This window comes from Sus scrofa, chromosome 3 (assembly GCF_000003025.6).
Source record: "Sus scrofa isolate TJ Tabasco breed Duroc chromosome 3, Sscrofa11.1, whole genome shotgun sequence".
Taxonomy (NCBI): domain Eukaryota; kingdom Metazoa; phylum Chordata; class Mammalia; order Artiodactyla; family Suidae; genus Sus; species Sus scrofa.
In genome coordinates, this window is record NC_010445.4 from 78947216 (window position 1) to 78960972 (window position 13757).

Consider the following 13757-nt stretch of genomic DNA (forward strand, 5'->3'; position numbering starts at 1 on the left):
CAGCCTGATTTTCATGTGTATTACACTGTGATGACCAAGGCAGAGAAATAATGTTAAAAAGAACATGAGCATTTAGGTCTCTAATGAGCCAAATGGGTTGATTAAGTGACTTTTTTTCATAAGCTAAATGAATACTGATTTGTTTTTTCTGAATTACTAATTATAAATCATGAAATGGTGATAAAAGGGTACAGAGAGTTAGTAATAAGACCCCGGGAGAACAAGAAGTTCACCTTTAAGATGAGAGATGAAACAGAGTCCATGTCAAGTGGTGTCTGGAAGTTGGACTACAAAGCCCTCAGACTGGGTCTGACTCCTGGTTCCACCTCTTGAGAGCTATATGAACCGAGCAAGTTACTTCTTTCTTTGAGCTTGTTTCCTTGCTAAAAAATGTGATTATTAATAGTCCCAGTTATAAATGGAACCTATTTCAAAGCCTCATTATGACAGACAAGGAAATAATGTATGTAAAGCATTTTCCATAGAGCCGGACATATAAGAAGCATGCAATAAATACTGGCCATGACTGTTATCTTTAGGTAAAGGTAATGGGTGATTCTGGAGACTCAAAGGGAGAAGCTCCTAGTAACAAGTCAAAATTTTCACTTTTATTTTTTTGTGGTCCCAAATCCCTTCTTTAAAGTGGCTTTAATACTGCACATGATCCCTCAAAGGATGAAGTAAAGAAATATTCTGAAGAAGGTCCAGAGAAGTTATTTCTTTTAATTCTTATTTTCTCTGAGTATATTTAATATTTTCAAATGGTCAGCTGCTAGATTTTTATATAAGTAGTCTACATAAAAGCTAGAGAATCAGTATTGTTGGTCCAGGGACTTAAGGAGGTTATCATAACCATTTCATTCAGTGCTTAATGGTTTTAAAGCCACAAGATGAAATTTTATTGCAATTCTCCCTTCAGAATGTTTAATTTTTACACTCAAAATATAATAAAATATTGTCACCTAAAAAAAAAATCCCAAACTATTAATTAAAATACTGCAGTTCTAGGGGAGTTCCCATCGTGGTGCAGTGGTAAATGAACCTGACTAGTATCCATGAGGATGCAGGTTTGATCCCTGGCCTTGCTCAATGGATTAAGGATCTGGAGTTGCCGTGAGCTGTGATGTAGGTCACAGACACAGCTTGGACCTGATGTTGCTGTGGTTGTGGTATAAGCTGGCAGCTGTAGCTCCGATTTGACCCCTAGCCTGGAAACCTCCATATGCTGCAAGGTGTAGCCCTAAAAAGATCAAAAAAAAAAAAAATTTCTACAGTTCTATAGTAAGAAAGTTTGATAATCATCACATGAAAATAGATTAGGAATAGCAAAGAAACAGGGTAACACTATTTGTAGCACTTTAATAAAAGGGCCCATCAACATTTCCATTATAAACTCCATTTTTTCAAGGGTTTACAACATTGGTAGTACAGAGTCATTAGTGTTATACCTAATACAAAATGTCAGCTTGGAACACATGCATGGTTCTAACTAATAATAACTAATAAGCTTTACTGTCCCCAAAGAAGTAAAGGTGCTAGAAATATAAAAAATCCTCCTCTAAAACAATTACAAAACAAAAACCAAAACCACAAAACATTAAGGACTGATGGCAAAAAGCTCTCCAGTATTTGCATAAAGATTTTATAGATCCCAAGGTAGGATGGCAGAAAACACACACACACACACACACACACACACACACACACACACACACACACACCACACACAGTGTATGGTTTATATTCAGACTCACTGATTTAGGATCACTCAATTTCAGAAGGAACCAGTCATATAAAGCCCCACAGCTGCTCTGACCCTGACATTGATCTCTCTTTCACAAGTGAATATTGGGACCTTTCCAGCCCTTTCCCTGCCACTGATATTATATCTCTGTACCTCTTCATTTTGCTGCAATACTCACTAAGGCTCTCTTACAATCCTTTGCTATTTTCTTTCTAAAGCCTTCTCCCCACATGCCAGGAAAAATGCCCAGCAGTCCAGGCCACCATCCAGGCTTTACCCTCCTTCCCCTCAAGATTCAACGGGTTCAGTGTCAAAAGGGTTGGTGCTTAAAACCCAGAGTTCCTCAAGTTCTGGGAACTGAGGACTCACGTCTAGTACGACTAGCATTAATTAATTAATTAATTAGTTTACAGAAGTTCCTAGCCTAGAGGTCAAATAAGAGCTGCAGCCACCAGCCTATACCACAGCCATAGCAACTCCATATCTGAGTAGTGTCTGCAACCTATACCACAGCTCATGAAACACCAGATCCTTAACCCACTGAGTGAGGCCAGGGATCGAACCTGCGTCCTCATGGATGCTAGTTAGATTCATTTCCACTAAGCCATGATGGGAATTCCCACAAATCAACTTTTAAATAAATTTTATGGCCCATTTAAAGTTGAGTACAGTTCCTTAAAAAGTTAAACAATTACCCTATGACCCATGATTCCAATTCCAGGTACATAACCCCAAAAACTGAAAACAGGGATTCAAAGAGATGCTTATACACCATGTTCATTGTAGTCAGAATATGGAAACAACCCAAATGTCCACCAATGGATGAATGAATAAACAAAATGTGTCATATATGCACAATGGAATATTATACAACCACTAAAAAGAATGAAGTAGTGGTACATTAAAATATAGATGAACCCTGAAAACATAATAAGTGCAAGAAGCCAGACACAAAAGGATAACTACTGTTTGATTTCACTTATGTGAAATATTTAGAATAAAGCAAATTCATGGAGACAGAAAGCAGATTAGCAAGTCATAGCAGACCGTGAGAAGAGGAAATGAGGAATTATGAGTACAGAACACCTTTCTGTTTAAGGTGATGAAAAACTCTGTAAATAGTGGTGGTGGTTGTACAACACTGTGAATATACTAAATGCTACTAAATTGTACATTTTAAAATGGTTAATTTTATATGTGAATTTCAAATAAAAAATTGCATATAGACAGTATCTCTAAGTATATAAAAATTGAAATAGACGATAAGGTATGTTTCTGCTATATAAAATATATAGTGGGAACAGAACTGACTCAAAAGCTAGAAAATGTAAAAACATGGGTTCAAGTCCTAACTTAGCTGTTAGTAATTAGGCCATCTTATATAAACCATTTTCCCTATCTGAGCCTCAGTTTCATCATGTAAAGAATATGAATACTATCTGCTCTGCTCTTCTAAGGTTGAGATTCAGAAAGTCTATGGAAACTCTAACATACCAAAGCAAAGGTACTACCTTATATATATATATGTATAACATATAATAAGTGAAAAGTTGGAAGTATTAGAGCTCCAAAAAGTGTAAAGATGAATACATGCTTTCCCTTTCTAACACCTTATCTTTTCCCTAACACCTTGGTAACTAGGCTCTAGGAAAATCTTGGGAAACCATTATGTGAGCTAAAGGAGGTTCAGTATAATCCAGAGGGGTCCTTGGAGTTTATCAAGTTGGGGAAGCAAGTCTACTAGATCCAGTTTAGACCAGATTCTATCCTATGTCATATGGAATATAAAGCCCCGAAGGAAAATAAAATAAAATAAAGCCCTGAAGAGATTCTAGAATCAATCTGTAGGCCATGACTATCTTTTAGATGATACATGATCAATAGTTGGGATGGGGCCACTATAAAGCCTCACTGGTAATATATGGGATGGGAAGGAGAACTCGACTCTATTTTGGTTAGAACCCCTCAACAAATCAAGCTTCAAATATGAAAGAAGGAAAGGAAACAGAATTGCTAGCTTTTTCTTTAGTGGTACAAAGGTCTTGTATAGTTAACACCCAGTTTATCCAACACAATGAGTAAAAGTGGTCCACTTAAAAGAATTTGTTTTTTGGGCCTCATCTATAGCATGAAGAAGTTCCCTGGCCAGGGATCAAACCCAAGCCACAGCAGTGACCTGAGCCACAGCAGTGACAATGCCAGATCCTTAACCCACTGAGCAACTCAGGGAACCTCAAAAAAATTAGTCTCCTTAAAATATTTACAGGGAATAATTTAAAAATATATTACAGAATTATATTACCTAGTATTTAATTTTTAAATCATTAATATAACCAATATTTTCAAAACACTTTAGAAACCAAAGGAAAAATGCAAATGTGAAACCACATATTGGTTTATGAGCTATCTATTTAATCCACACAAAAGCATGTGCATAAAAATGAGCATACATGTCACTTGTTAGGGCAATAATAAACTTGTTCTAGGTAACTTGTTTTAGCAGGAAGAACCCAGTATTAAATAGGGTTCTGGTTGGCCACTTACTGGTGGATATGGCTGACCTGTGATTGAGCTTTTCCTGTGCCTGTCTTCTCTGTATAATAAATTTAGGTAGTAGTTTACAAAAATGTGGGGAGGGGTTTGTTTTCAATTATAAAAAGTAGAACCTTTTCTATAAATGAATTCTTCCAAGAAGTCAGCTATATTTCAAAGAAAGAAGTTCAGAGCTACTCTCTTTGAAGTAAGGTAAGAAATCCAAACACCTATGTGCTTGCTCCCTTAGTGTCCTGGCAGCTACAAGGTACCTCTGGAGAAGCCCTAAAGGCTCCACAGACCACAGTTTGAAACCAGTCAGGCCAGATAAAGCCAAAGGTCTCTTCCTGTTCTAGTATGTTCTGCTTTCACTAATGTAAGTAATTTTCAAATGTTTCATACAAAATGCTTATTTCTGGAGGAGCTCTTTAATTGTAAATAAATCTTTGGTAAATAGAGAAGAAAAAGTTCAAGAGAGCTTTCCAATCCCAATCTACTGCTACTAATTTACCAACCAACTTTACAATCTACTTTAACACTGCCATAAAATTAAAGCAATTACTTAGTCTAAATGAATAGATTTTCCACTCTTATATTGTGACACGTATATTATTTACTTTTAATTTGGTATAAATGATTTGAATTTATTTCCCATTTCTACCTCTTTTATAGGAGCAGCAATTTAAAGAAATAGATATATTTTATAGAAATATCTTTCCTTGAAAATATATACGTACAGTTTTTTCCCAATAGCTTACGTTACACTTAGATCTATTCAATCATTATTGGCAATCAGCCTTAAATGCCAATCTACCCTCTGGTTAGGAGCTAACTTGCTGCTCCAAACCATTTTTACAAACCTTCCTATATACCTTAATCCTTTCAAATGCAACTGTGACACAAAGTATTATAGACTTTTAAAAACCTGTTCTCTTGAAAAAAAAATTGTGGAGCATCAGTAACCAGATAGTATTCTCAAATTTCAGTGATCTAGTCCATGGAGCCGTCCCCTATGCATAGTGCTCTGTTTCATGCAGTACATGGCTTTAGCTGGCCAAATCTTTTTTTTTTCCCAATGAATCAGTAGAACAGTGAAGATCTTACTTTTTTTTTAAGCAGTGGCATATCAATGAGGCACAGATGTGTATTCCAACTCTGCATGGATGAGCACACTGTTCAATAGTGCTGGCTCACACGGTATCAGGGCGAGTTATCACTTCCCATGAAGGCACTCTTATCACCAGGGCCCAGAGAGGTGGCTGCAAATCGCAGCCTTTTTATTTTCAAGGCAGTTCTGCTGAACATTCAGGCTTCAAAGATTCACACTTCCAAAACTCTATAAGAGTTTGTGAACGCTCAATTTGCCAAAACTGTTTACAGTGTAATTGGGCACCGTACCTGTGTCCATGAGATAGCGAAGGCGCTTCTCCACCAGCGCGGCACGGGTGTCAATTTGCTTTTGCTCATTCTCTAGTGCTGCCAATTCTCCTACAACATACTGACTGGTGTCTTTGAACCCTTTCTGTTAAAGAGAACAAACAGGAAGGAAAAAAAAAATCACTTGTAAGTTGCATTTTTCCTTTCTGCAAACACTTAGTAAAGCACTTACCTAGAGAACCAAATACGGCCTTAGTATCACCCTTAGTACCAAAAGGCAAATCCCTGTGATGCAAAAAACTTTCATATGTATTATATATAGCAAAATTTTGTAAATAGAGAAAAATCTCAGCTGTTTAGTGTTATATTTATAATTTAACACTCAGATTTGCCAGATTTACAAAGTTAACATTAAGTAGGAAAAAATTCTCTTTAGAGATGACAGAATTATTTAAGTATGGACAAGGATAGAAGATAATTTTCCCCTTGGTGACTGTCAAAAAAACACCAGTTACATCCTTAATTCAAAAGCATAATAAATGAAAATGGAGTTTTACTAAGGAATTGATTCTTAAAGAATCTATCCTGAAAAAGGTCAGATTTGTTCTTAGAAAAAATATCAAAAAGATAAAATTTCTTGTTTTCATAGTGACTATGTTTTTTATAGTACTTCAAAAAATGATAAAAGAGAAGTTTCTATTATCTCGTTATCCCTCCAGCTGGCTCCTGTACTTTAGCATGTCATTCTGTTGATGTATTACTAATTATTGTAGCTGTGAATTCTAACTTGACAGGTGGTTTTCAAACCTTGCTACACTGGATCTAATGCAACCAGTACAATGATTGGTTAATATTCCACTTAACTAGGTTTGAATTTCAATCTGAAATTTTACTTTTTACAAACATGCATGTGAAAAAGCTTATCCTCAGAAAGTTTTATTTGAAGTAGCAGTTCTATTATAGAGTACCAATACAGCCTTAATTTTTATTTTCATATTACAAAATTTAAATCTTTGGGGGCAGGGCTATTTATGGTATAGTTGCAAACTAATTATAGCTTTCTTTGGAGTGCTTGTTTGCCTTGTGACATTTCTAGGGGTAAGTTTTCTAAGTAGCTAAGAAATACTGAAGAACTGCTTAAGTGATTACTCTCACCACACCACTGCTACTATCAGCACTTACAACATTTATTCAGAGAAATAAATGTGAACAATCCTCTTCTGTCAAATCCCTTTCCTACCTAGAAGCACATTAATCTCTAAGAAGCCATAAGGAATTATCTTAACTCCATAAACAAGAAAAAAAAATCAAGAATTATGTTATTTATGAGGACATTTTGGAATTCTCATAATCAACAAACCTGTCTAACCATATGAATAACTTATTTGGAACTAGTAAACTGCACTCACACATGAACTCAATTTACACCAGCTTCTTGTTAAACTGATTATGGTAGATGAAAAACTTAAAAGTTAAAACATTTTAAGAAATCATGAAACTGATAATTTCTAAGGATAGTCTGATCAAATAAGTCACTGTATTTTCTAAAGATTCATACAGAGTGGATATTCTCCCATCTCAATATGAAATAAAACCAAAAAATTATAACAAGAGAATAAGTGCTTAATGGTAACTTTAAAATCTGGAATCTGGTGAATGCTTTTTTGTACCCATCTGCCAGACAACAGAGCATTTTCAAAAAGGACTTCGTTTCTCATTCCCATCCAGAGGGACAAAACAAACATAGTATGAGTAACAAAGAAACAGGAAAACAGAAGTGATAAGCAACATGTAAACTTCTTCGCTTTTACGGATTGGTTCAGTTAAAAATATTAGCAACATTTGTAATCAGATTTCTTAAGTGTGAGGATATAGTGTACTCAAATATTCTGTAACTTATACCAAATATTTCATCCAGATATACCAGTTAACTGCTCTCTGTAGTAAGATGTTCTAGGTCTTAGCAAAACAACTTTAAAATAAGAACTTAAAAGTGAGAAGATTTTAGGCAGGGCCCTAAAATATAGTTTGTAACACTGAGTACACTTGCAAGGATTTTTAAAGTCCAACAAAGACAATTTTAACAGTAAAAACAACGCAAATATTTACACAAACTGTAGATAATAAAAAAAAAGTAGCACCATTAAAGAGAGCTATGCTTCCAGACAAAAATTCAACTTAAAACTTGTTCTTCCTGCTTCTGTCCCGCAGCTGTCCATCAAAAGCAGCTTTCTCCCTGCGGTCTATCAAATATTTCCCTCACAAATCAATTTTACACATGATCAGCCCATACCCCTACTGAGCTGAACCTCCCCGTTAATTAAGTGAAGAAATTACCATATATATTATATTAATGCAAACATCATTCAGCTAGTAATTCACGGCTGATCTGGATAATGGAAAGGTTGAACACCCATTAACCCAAGCCAACAAAATGGGTTGGCTGAGAAATTCTAGCAGGTCTCATGTGACTTTTCCCTCTAACTGCAGCTCTGCGGTATCTGCTATTGTAATAATTAAAATCCTCCCGGTAGATCAATACTGGAATCTCTTTATGGGAAGTGCCCTGATGGAAATGTCTCAAGGAAGCTGGGGCTGTGGAACTCTGAAAAATTCATTTTTTTTATCTGACAATTATCACCACACTGCAGACTAATTCAACAGTGCACCCCTCTCACTCTGCTTTGAATGCACTGCAGATTGACATCTTAAAAAACCTAACATCTCATTTTAACAAATAAAGGCACTATTTCCACATACAGTTTGGAATTATCAGCAATCATGAAACCACACAAAAAATTAATATACATTAAGCACTTCATCTTCTGATGGCTTCCTCTGAGTTTCAGTTATCGCTGCCTTCTCCTCATTTCCTTTCTTTGTATCTTCCTGTATTGATCTCTGCCTTTTCATCTCTTAAAAAAAGGGAAAGACATGTAAAATTATTATAAAGCTTGATATTTGTGTATTGAAATGTGGATTTACATTATCAGCATTATATATACACATACATATATATAACAAAATGTTATTTAATCATAAGATGGGAAAACATTTTAAAAAGTGTTCCTACCTGGTCTATTCTCAACATATTGACTGAAAGACTGAAGTTGAGTTTTTCTGACGGTAGAATCCTTGCTAAACACAACAGGATTTCTAAATCGTTCTGTTGCTTTCTGTAATCGCTCAGTCCGGAGATCTTCTGTGCCATTCTAAAAGTAAAACAAATGTGGTAAGACAGTCCTGATCTTAAAAAAGTGAAATTACACATTAGTAAAACAACTTTTACTGATTTAAGATAATGCCAATTTAGAAACATTTTGAAAGAAAGAAGGATTGTAAAGAGCTTTAAATAGCTCAACTGCAAGGTCTGTTGCCTGTAACCAAAACCTCTGGGAGACATGGTTTAAATGGAGGATCATTCTTGATAACTTTGATTCATGAGATACTGACCCTGTGTCTTCTCCTGATCATATGTATCATTTAAAAGCCATGCTGCCTCTGTCTATGACCACCCCCACCCTGGCCCACTATTCTGCCCCATCCATTTGTATAGTCCCACAGACTTGTATGACAAGAAGAACTAGTTTCTAATTTTATGCCCATTGAGATAAACGACTAATGCTGGATGAAGGCTAAAAGGTAGGATTATAATACTACCCCACTGAACTGCATTTCATCAGCTATAACTTTCCAAAGCCAGATTTGTAAGTAAGCCCTTTACAGCTAAGGAAACTACAATTATCTTTTCCAGAGCTTCCTATGTTAATACTGGTAACAAATTCAAATGGTTCTATCAACAAGAAATATCCCAGAAGACTGAACCACTGCAGTGTGTGGAAGCTGCAGATACCGAGGTGCTGTGTACCAAACAAATATTTCATTTTATACCTAATCTTTTATTATTTTTATTAAGTGTTTTGAAAGTAAATAGGGAAAGGCTAAGATGCATGACTAATAGCTAAGCCTGCTGAATGCTGAAACTGGTTATCAAAAGCTACCAAGACTTTGCCCTTCCTCTGCATTGAGACAATCGGTAATGAGGGAGTCCTCCAATGGCCTATTCTCTAGCCTCAAGGAGGCCTGGGATACAGAATCCTCAAGGGAAGGTAACAGTTTATCCTTTTCCACAAATACAGAATGCCTCATTTATAAATGTGTAAACTGCATTTTATTAAAAAAAATAAAACCCCAAATCAATGCTGAAAGCTTCAAGACAACAGATGGACTCTATATGTTCTTTATAAGCACCATTTAAAAAATCCTAACTAAAAAGATCCATACACAAGACAAGCTATTTAAAGCATATCTTTTGTTGGAATAACTTTGAAAATAACTACATAAAAGATTTTTGGAAAGCAAAACCGATTTTATCCATTTAGATAATCAAACCTTTAGAAGGAAAATACCTCTTTCATTTTTTAAGTTATATATTTATTATTAGTATCATGATTAAAATATGCTAGTCATGTAGCTAGGATAGAAATAATTGTGGCTTTTGTTTGTTTGTGTGTTTGTTTAAGAAAAGTGTGTATCCTCCTGTTATCATAATAACTGCTCCAAAGTCTAAAACTCAAGCCTCTACCAAAGTAAACAAACACGGCTAAATATTTTGCGGCCTGGCAACATGCTAAAATATCAGTGTGATTAGCCAGCAAATCCCATCTTAAGAAACCTTTTTATGACTAGGGACTTCTGCCACTTTACAAATGTATTCCTCTAAACCCACTAATTCAGTTAGCCTTTTCAATCCATTGTATTATTCTTAGGCCAGCTTCATTCTGCATTAAATCCAGTGCAGAAAGCTAAATTGAACGCAAAAAATCAGACCTGATCCAGGCTTCCTTTTGTTCAAAGATAGAGACCAAAAGTCCTCTGGTGTTGCCACACACTTTCATCACCAATTTATAGAAACCGACAGTATAAGGGAAAAGCAATGAAAGTCATTGTTTTGGGACTTCAAAGCATCTCAGTGTCAGGGAAAGGAAATCCTTTCAGTCAGCAGGGCAGTCCCCATAGTCTGCAGGTGGGTGAAAAGTTATACAAGACTACGAGTGCCCTAAAGCTAGAGAAATATTAATGATACAGTGCTAGGAAAAGGGCGGGGGGTGGCCTGAGTGGAGATAATATAAATACTTCAAATCATCATCATCATTCTATAACGGGGCATTTGGCTAAAATCTTACACAAGGTAAGATTCCTACTAGCACAAAGCACATGCAAGTTATCTTAAACATTTATATTCAATCACATACCATCTTCAGGTATTAGTTAATCTAAATAAGTAGAAGAGTGAAAATGATAGAATATGCTAGAATTCTCTTAGCAATATTCTTGTTAGCAAAATATAAATGCATGCGGACGTCAAGAATAGTTCCTACCTTTACTGACATATCAATTTAATGTAGTAGTTTCTCTGAAAAATTGTATATGAATACTGATTGCCATATGGATATTTAATTTATTGGCTATTTAATGAAATTTTTATATCTTAATATTAAAGTGAAGAATTTGGAAAGAAATTAACTTTAGAATTATAAAATGCCAGTGGAAATTAGAATACACAGGTAACAAGTCAAATATTTGAAACAAGTAAAATTTACCTTAATGTCTTGCTCTGAACTTTCAGTTATAGCTTTCTGAGCAGCACTGGAAAGTGAATTTGCCACCTGTGGCTGAGTTTCTAGGAGTTTCTTGAGCTTCAAGTCCACTAACTTCGTGTTTTGTTCTGTTAAATATGCAAATACTATGAATAACTGAGAGAGATGCACTTACATGTATAGGCTATCAATTAAAGGACACCATAAAAATATTACTATATTAAAAAAAGAAAAGGACATTAGGGTTGCGAAATAAGATATTGGACCACACATATGCAAAACTCTTCATATATATATGTATACACAAACTACATGACATATTACACAACTGCAGTAAAACTAAACAGCCTTTAGGGATATTGACTATATTTCTTTTTTCCTTTTTTATTTTCTTCTTTTTATGGCTGCACCTGTTATGGAAGTTCCCAGGCTAGGGGTTGAATTGGAGCTGTAGCTGCCAGCCTATGCCATAGCTACAGCAACACTGGATCCAAGATACATCTTTAATCTACACCACAGCTCATGGCAATGTCAGATCCTTAACACATTGAGCAAGGCCAGGGATCAAACCCGTATCCTTATGGACACTATGTTGTGTTCTTAACCCACTGAGCCATAATAGGAACTCCAGTCTCTTTTTAAAAACTGAGATATACCCTAGGTTCATAGCAACACTATTCACAATAGCCAAGACATGGAAACAACTTAAATGTTCATCAACAGATGAATGGGTAAAGAAGATATGGTACATGTGTACAATGGAGTACTACTTAGTCTTAAAAAATGAATGAGGTAATGCTATTTGTAGCAACATGGATGGATCTAGAGATTTTCATACTAAATGGAGCTAGTTAGATAGTAGAAAACAAACATCATATGATATCACTTATATGTGGAATCTAAAATACAACAGAACAGAAACAGACACACAGAGGTGGAGGAAGGGGAGAGATGGACTGGGAGTTTGGAGTTAGTAGATGCCTACTATTACATATGGATAGAAAAAACAAGTTCTACTGCATAGCGCAAGGAACTATATTCAATATCCTGAGATAAATCATAATGGAAAAAGAATATAAAAAGAATGTGTATTATGAATGACTGAATCACTTTGACATACAGTAGAAATTAACACAACATTGTAAATCAACTATATTTTAATAAAAATAAGCGAAATTGAGATATAATTGATACATAACATTGTGTAACCTTAAGGTGTACAATGTGCCGATTTCATACATTTTTGTACTGCAATATGATTACCACCGTAGCATTAGTTAACACTTCTATCATGTCACAAGGTTATCGTTTCTTTTTTTGTGGTGGGAACAATTAAAATCTGGTCTCTTAGCATATATTCTTTGTGTGTGTGTATGCATATGACATATATGCATATATATGTATCCCTCCCCCAAGTCAGTCCCCTTAAAAAATATAGTCAACATACCTAAAAACAATTTAGTTATTCTACAGTTAATAGTAGCTATGCTTACCTGAAACCTAAGCCTGTATTTGATGCATATATTTATATAAGCAACTGTATAGGTTATGTATAATAAAACAAGGTAGATATTTAAAAGAGGTGATATATTTGATTCTAAATTATATTATTTTACAGTTTCGATTCTTCTAGTATATTAAATTTACATATATACTATCATATTAAGGTCTTAACATGATCTTAGACAGGCTTAGACACTGTTAGAATCCAATGTTTATGTGTATACATATATACCCAGCATTGCAACAGGGAATATATTTACAAATATCTCCTAATTAGAGTGCAGAAATGCAATAAATATTATCACATCTTGAAATGTATAAAGTATGGATAGAAAGTTAAAATAAATAAAATATGGCTATAACTTTTAAAATAAACAATTTCAAATTATTTTTAGCAAATAAATTAACCTCTATTTAACAAAATATTTCAGAAACAAATGGAAACAAATAATTCTATTTAAACGAATTCACTCAAAGCAACTCTTTAATAAAATGACTATAAAAGACATGCCAACCATTTGGTGAATGATATTTTTCATAAAGATTAATAAGTTTTCTAATTATAAGACTCTTAACAAATGCTATTATCATGACTTTCATGCAAATTTGTCAGTTTATATTGCAGGCTTCTCTTTTAAACAATATCTGATGAACTATGGTCAAATCAAGATAAAGATTAAACAATTTATTATTAAAACATTATGACTTTTATATACATATTAAAAAAAGAATTTTAGGGAAAATAAAGCAAGGATAAAAATCATAATGTATGCTACGTGCTTCCAGATTTCAGTCTGCATTCCTATTTCTTATTGCCATGAAATAAACCATAGCCTGAATTGGAAAGTCTGCCTATGCACATGCCAACACTTATTGGCAAGCTGAGAGTTGTAAACAATATATTAGTTAACTCCAAAAGATAGGAAAACTGAGATGTAGTTTTGTTTTTTGGGTTTTTGTTTTTTTGTGTTTTGGGGGGATATATAAAAAGTAGAGAAAGT

At 34.6% G+C, this 13757-nt stretch overlaps 1 protein-coding gene across 10 annotated transcripts in view; it reads right to left on the reverse strand.

The window, feature by feature from the left end:
• The window catches only part of EHBP1 (EH domain binding protein 1), a 354576-nt gene that overhangs the window by 39901 nt on the left and 300918 nt on the right, over positions 1-13757 (reverse strand). For all 10 annotated transcript variants that reach the window (XM_021087469.1, XM_021087472.1, XM_021087470.1 and 7 more), the window contains 4 exons: positions 11257-11381; positions 8727-8865; positions 8462-8568; positions 5675-5798 (listed from right to left, as the gene is read on the reverse strand). In XM_021087469.1, coding sequence (XP_020943128.1) covers positions 5675-5798; positions 8462-8568; positions 8727-8865; positions 11257-11381 — 495 coding nt within the window. The remainder of the gene's footprint in view (positions 1-5674; positions 5799-8461; positions 8569-8726; positions 8866-11256; positions 11382-13757) is intronic.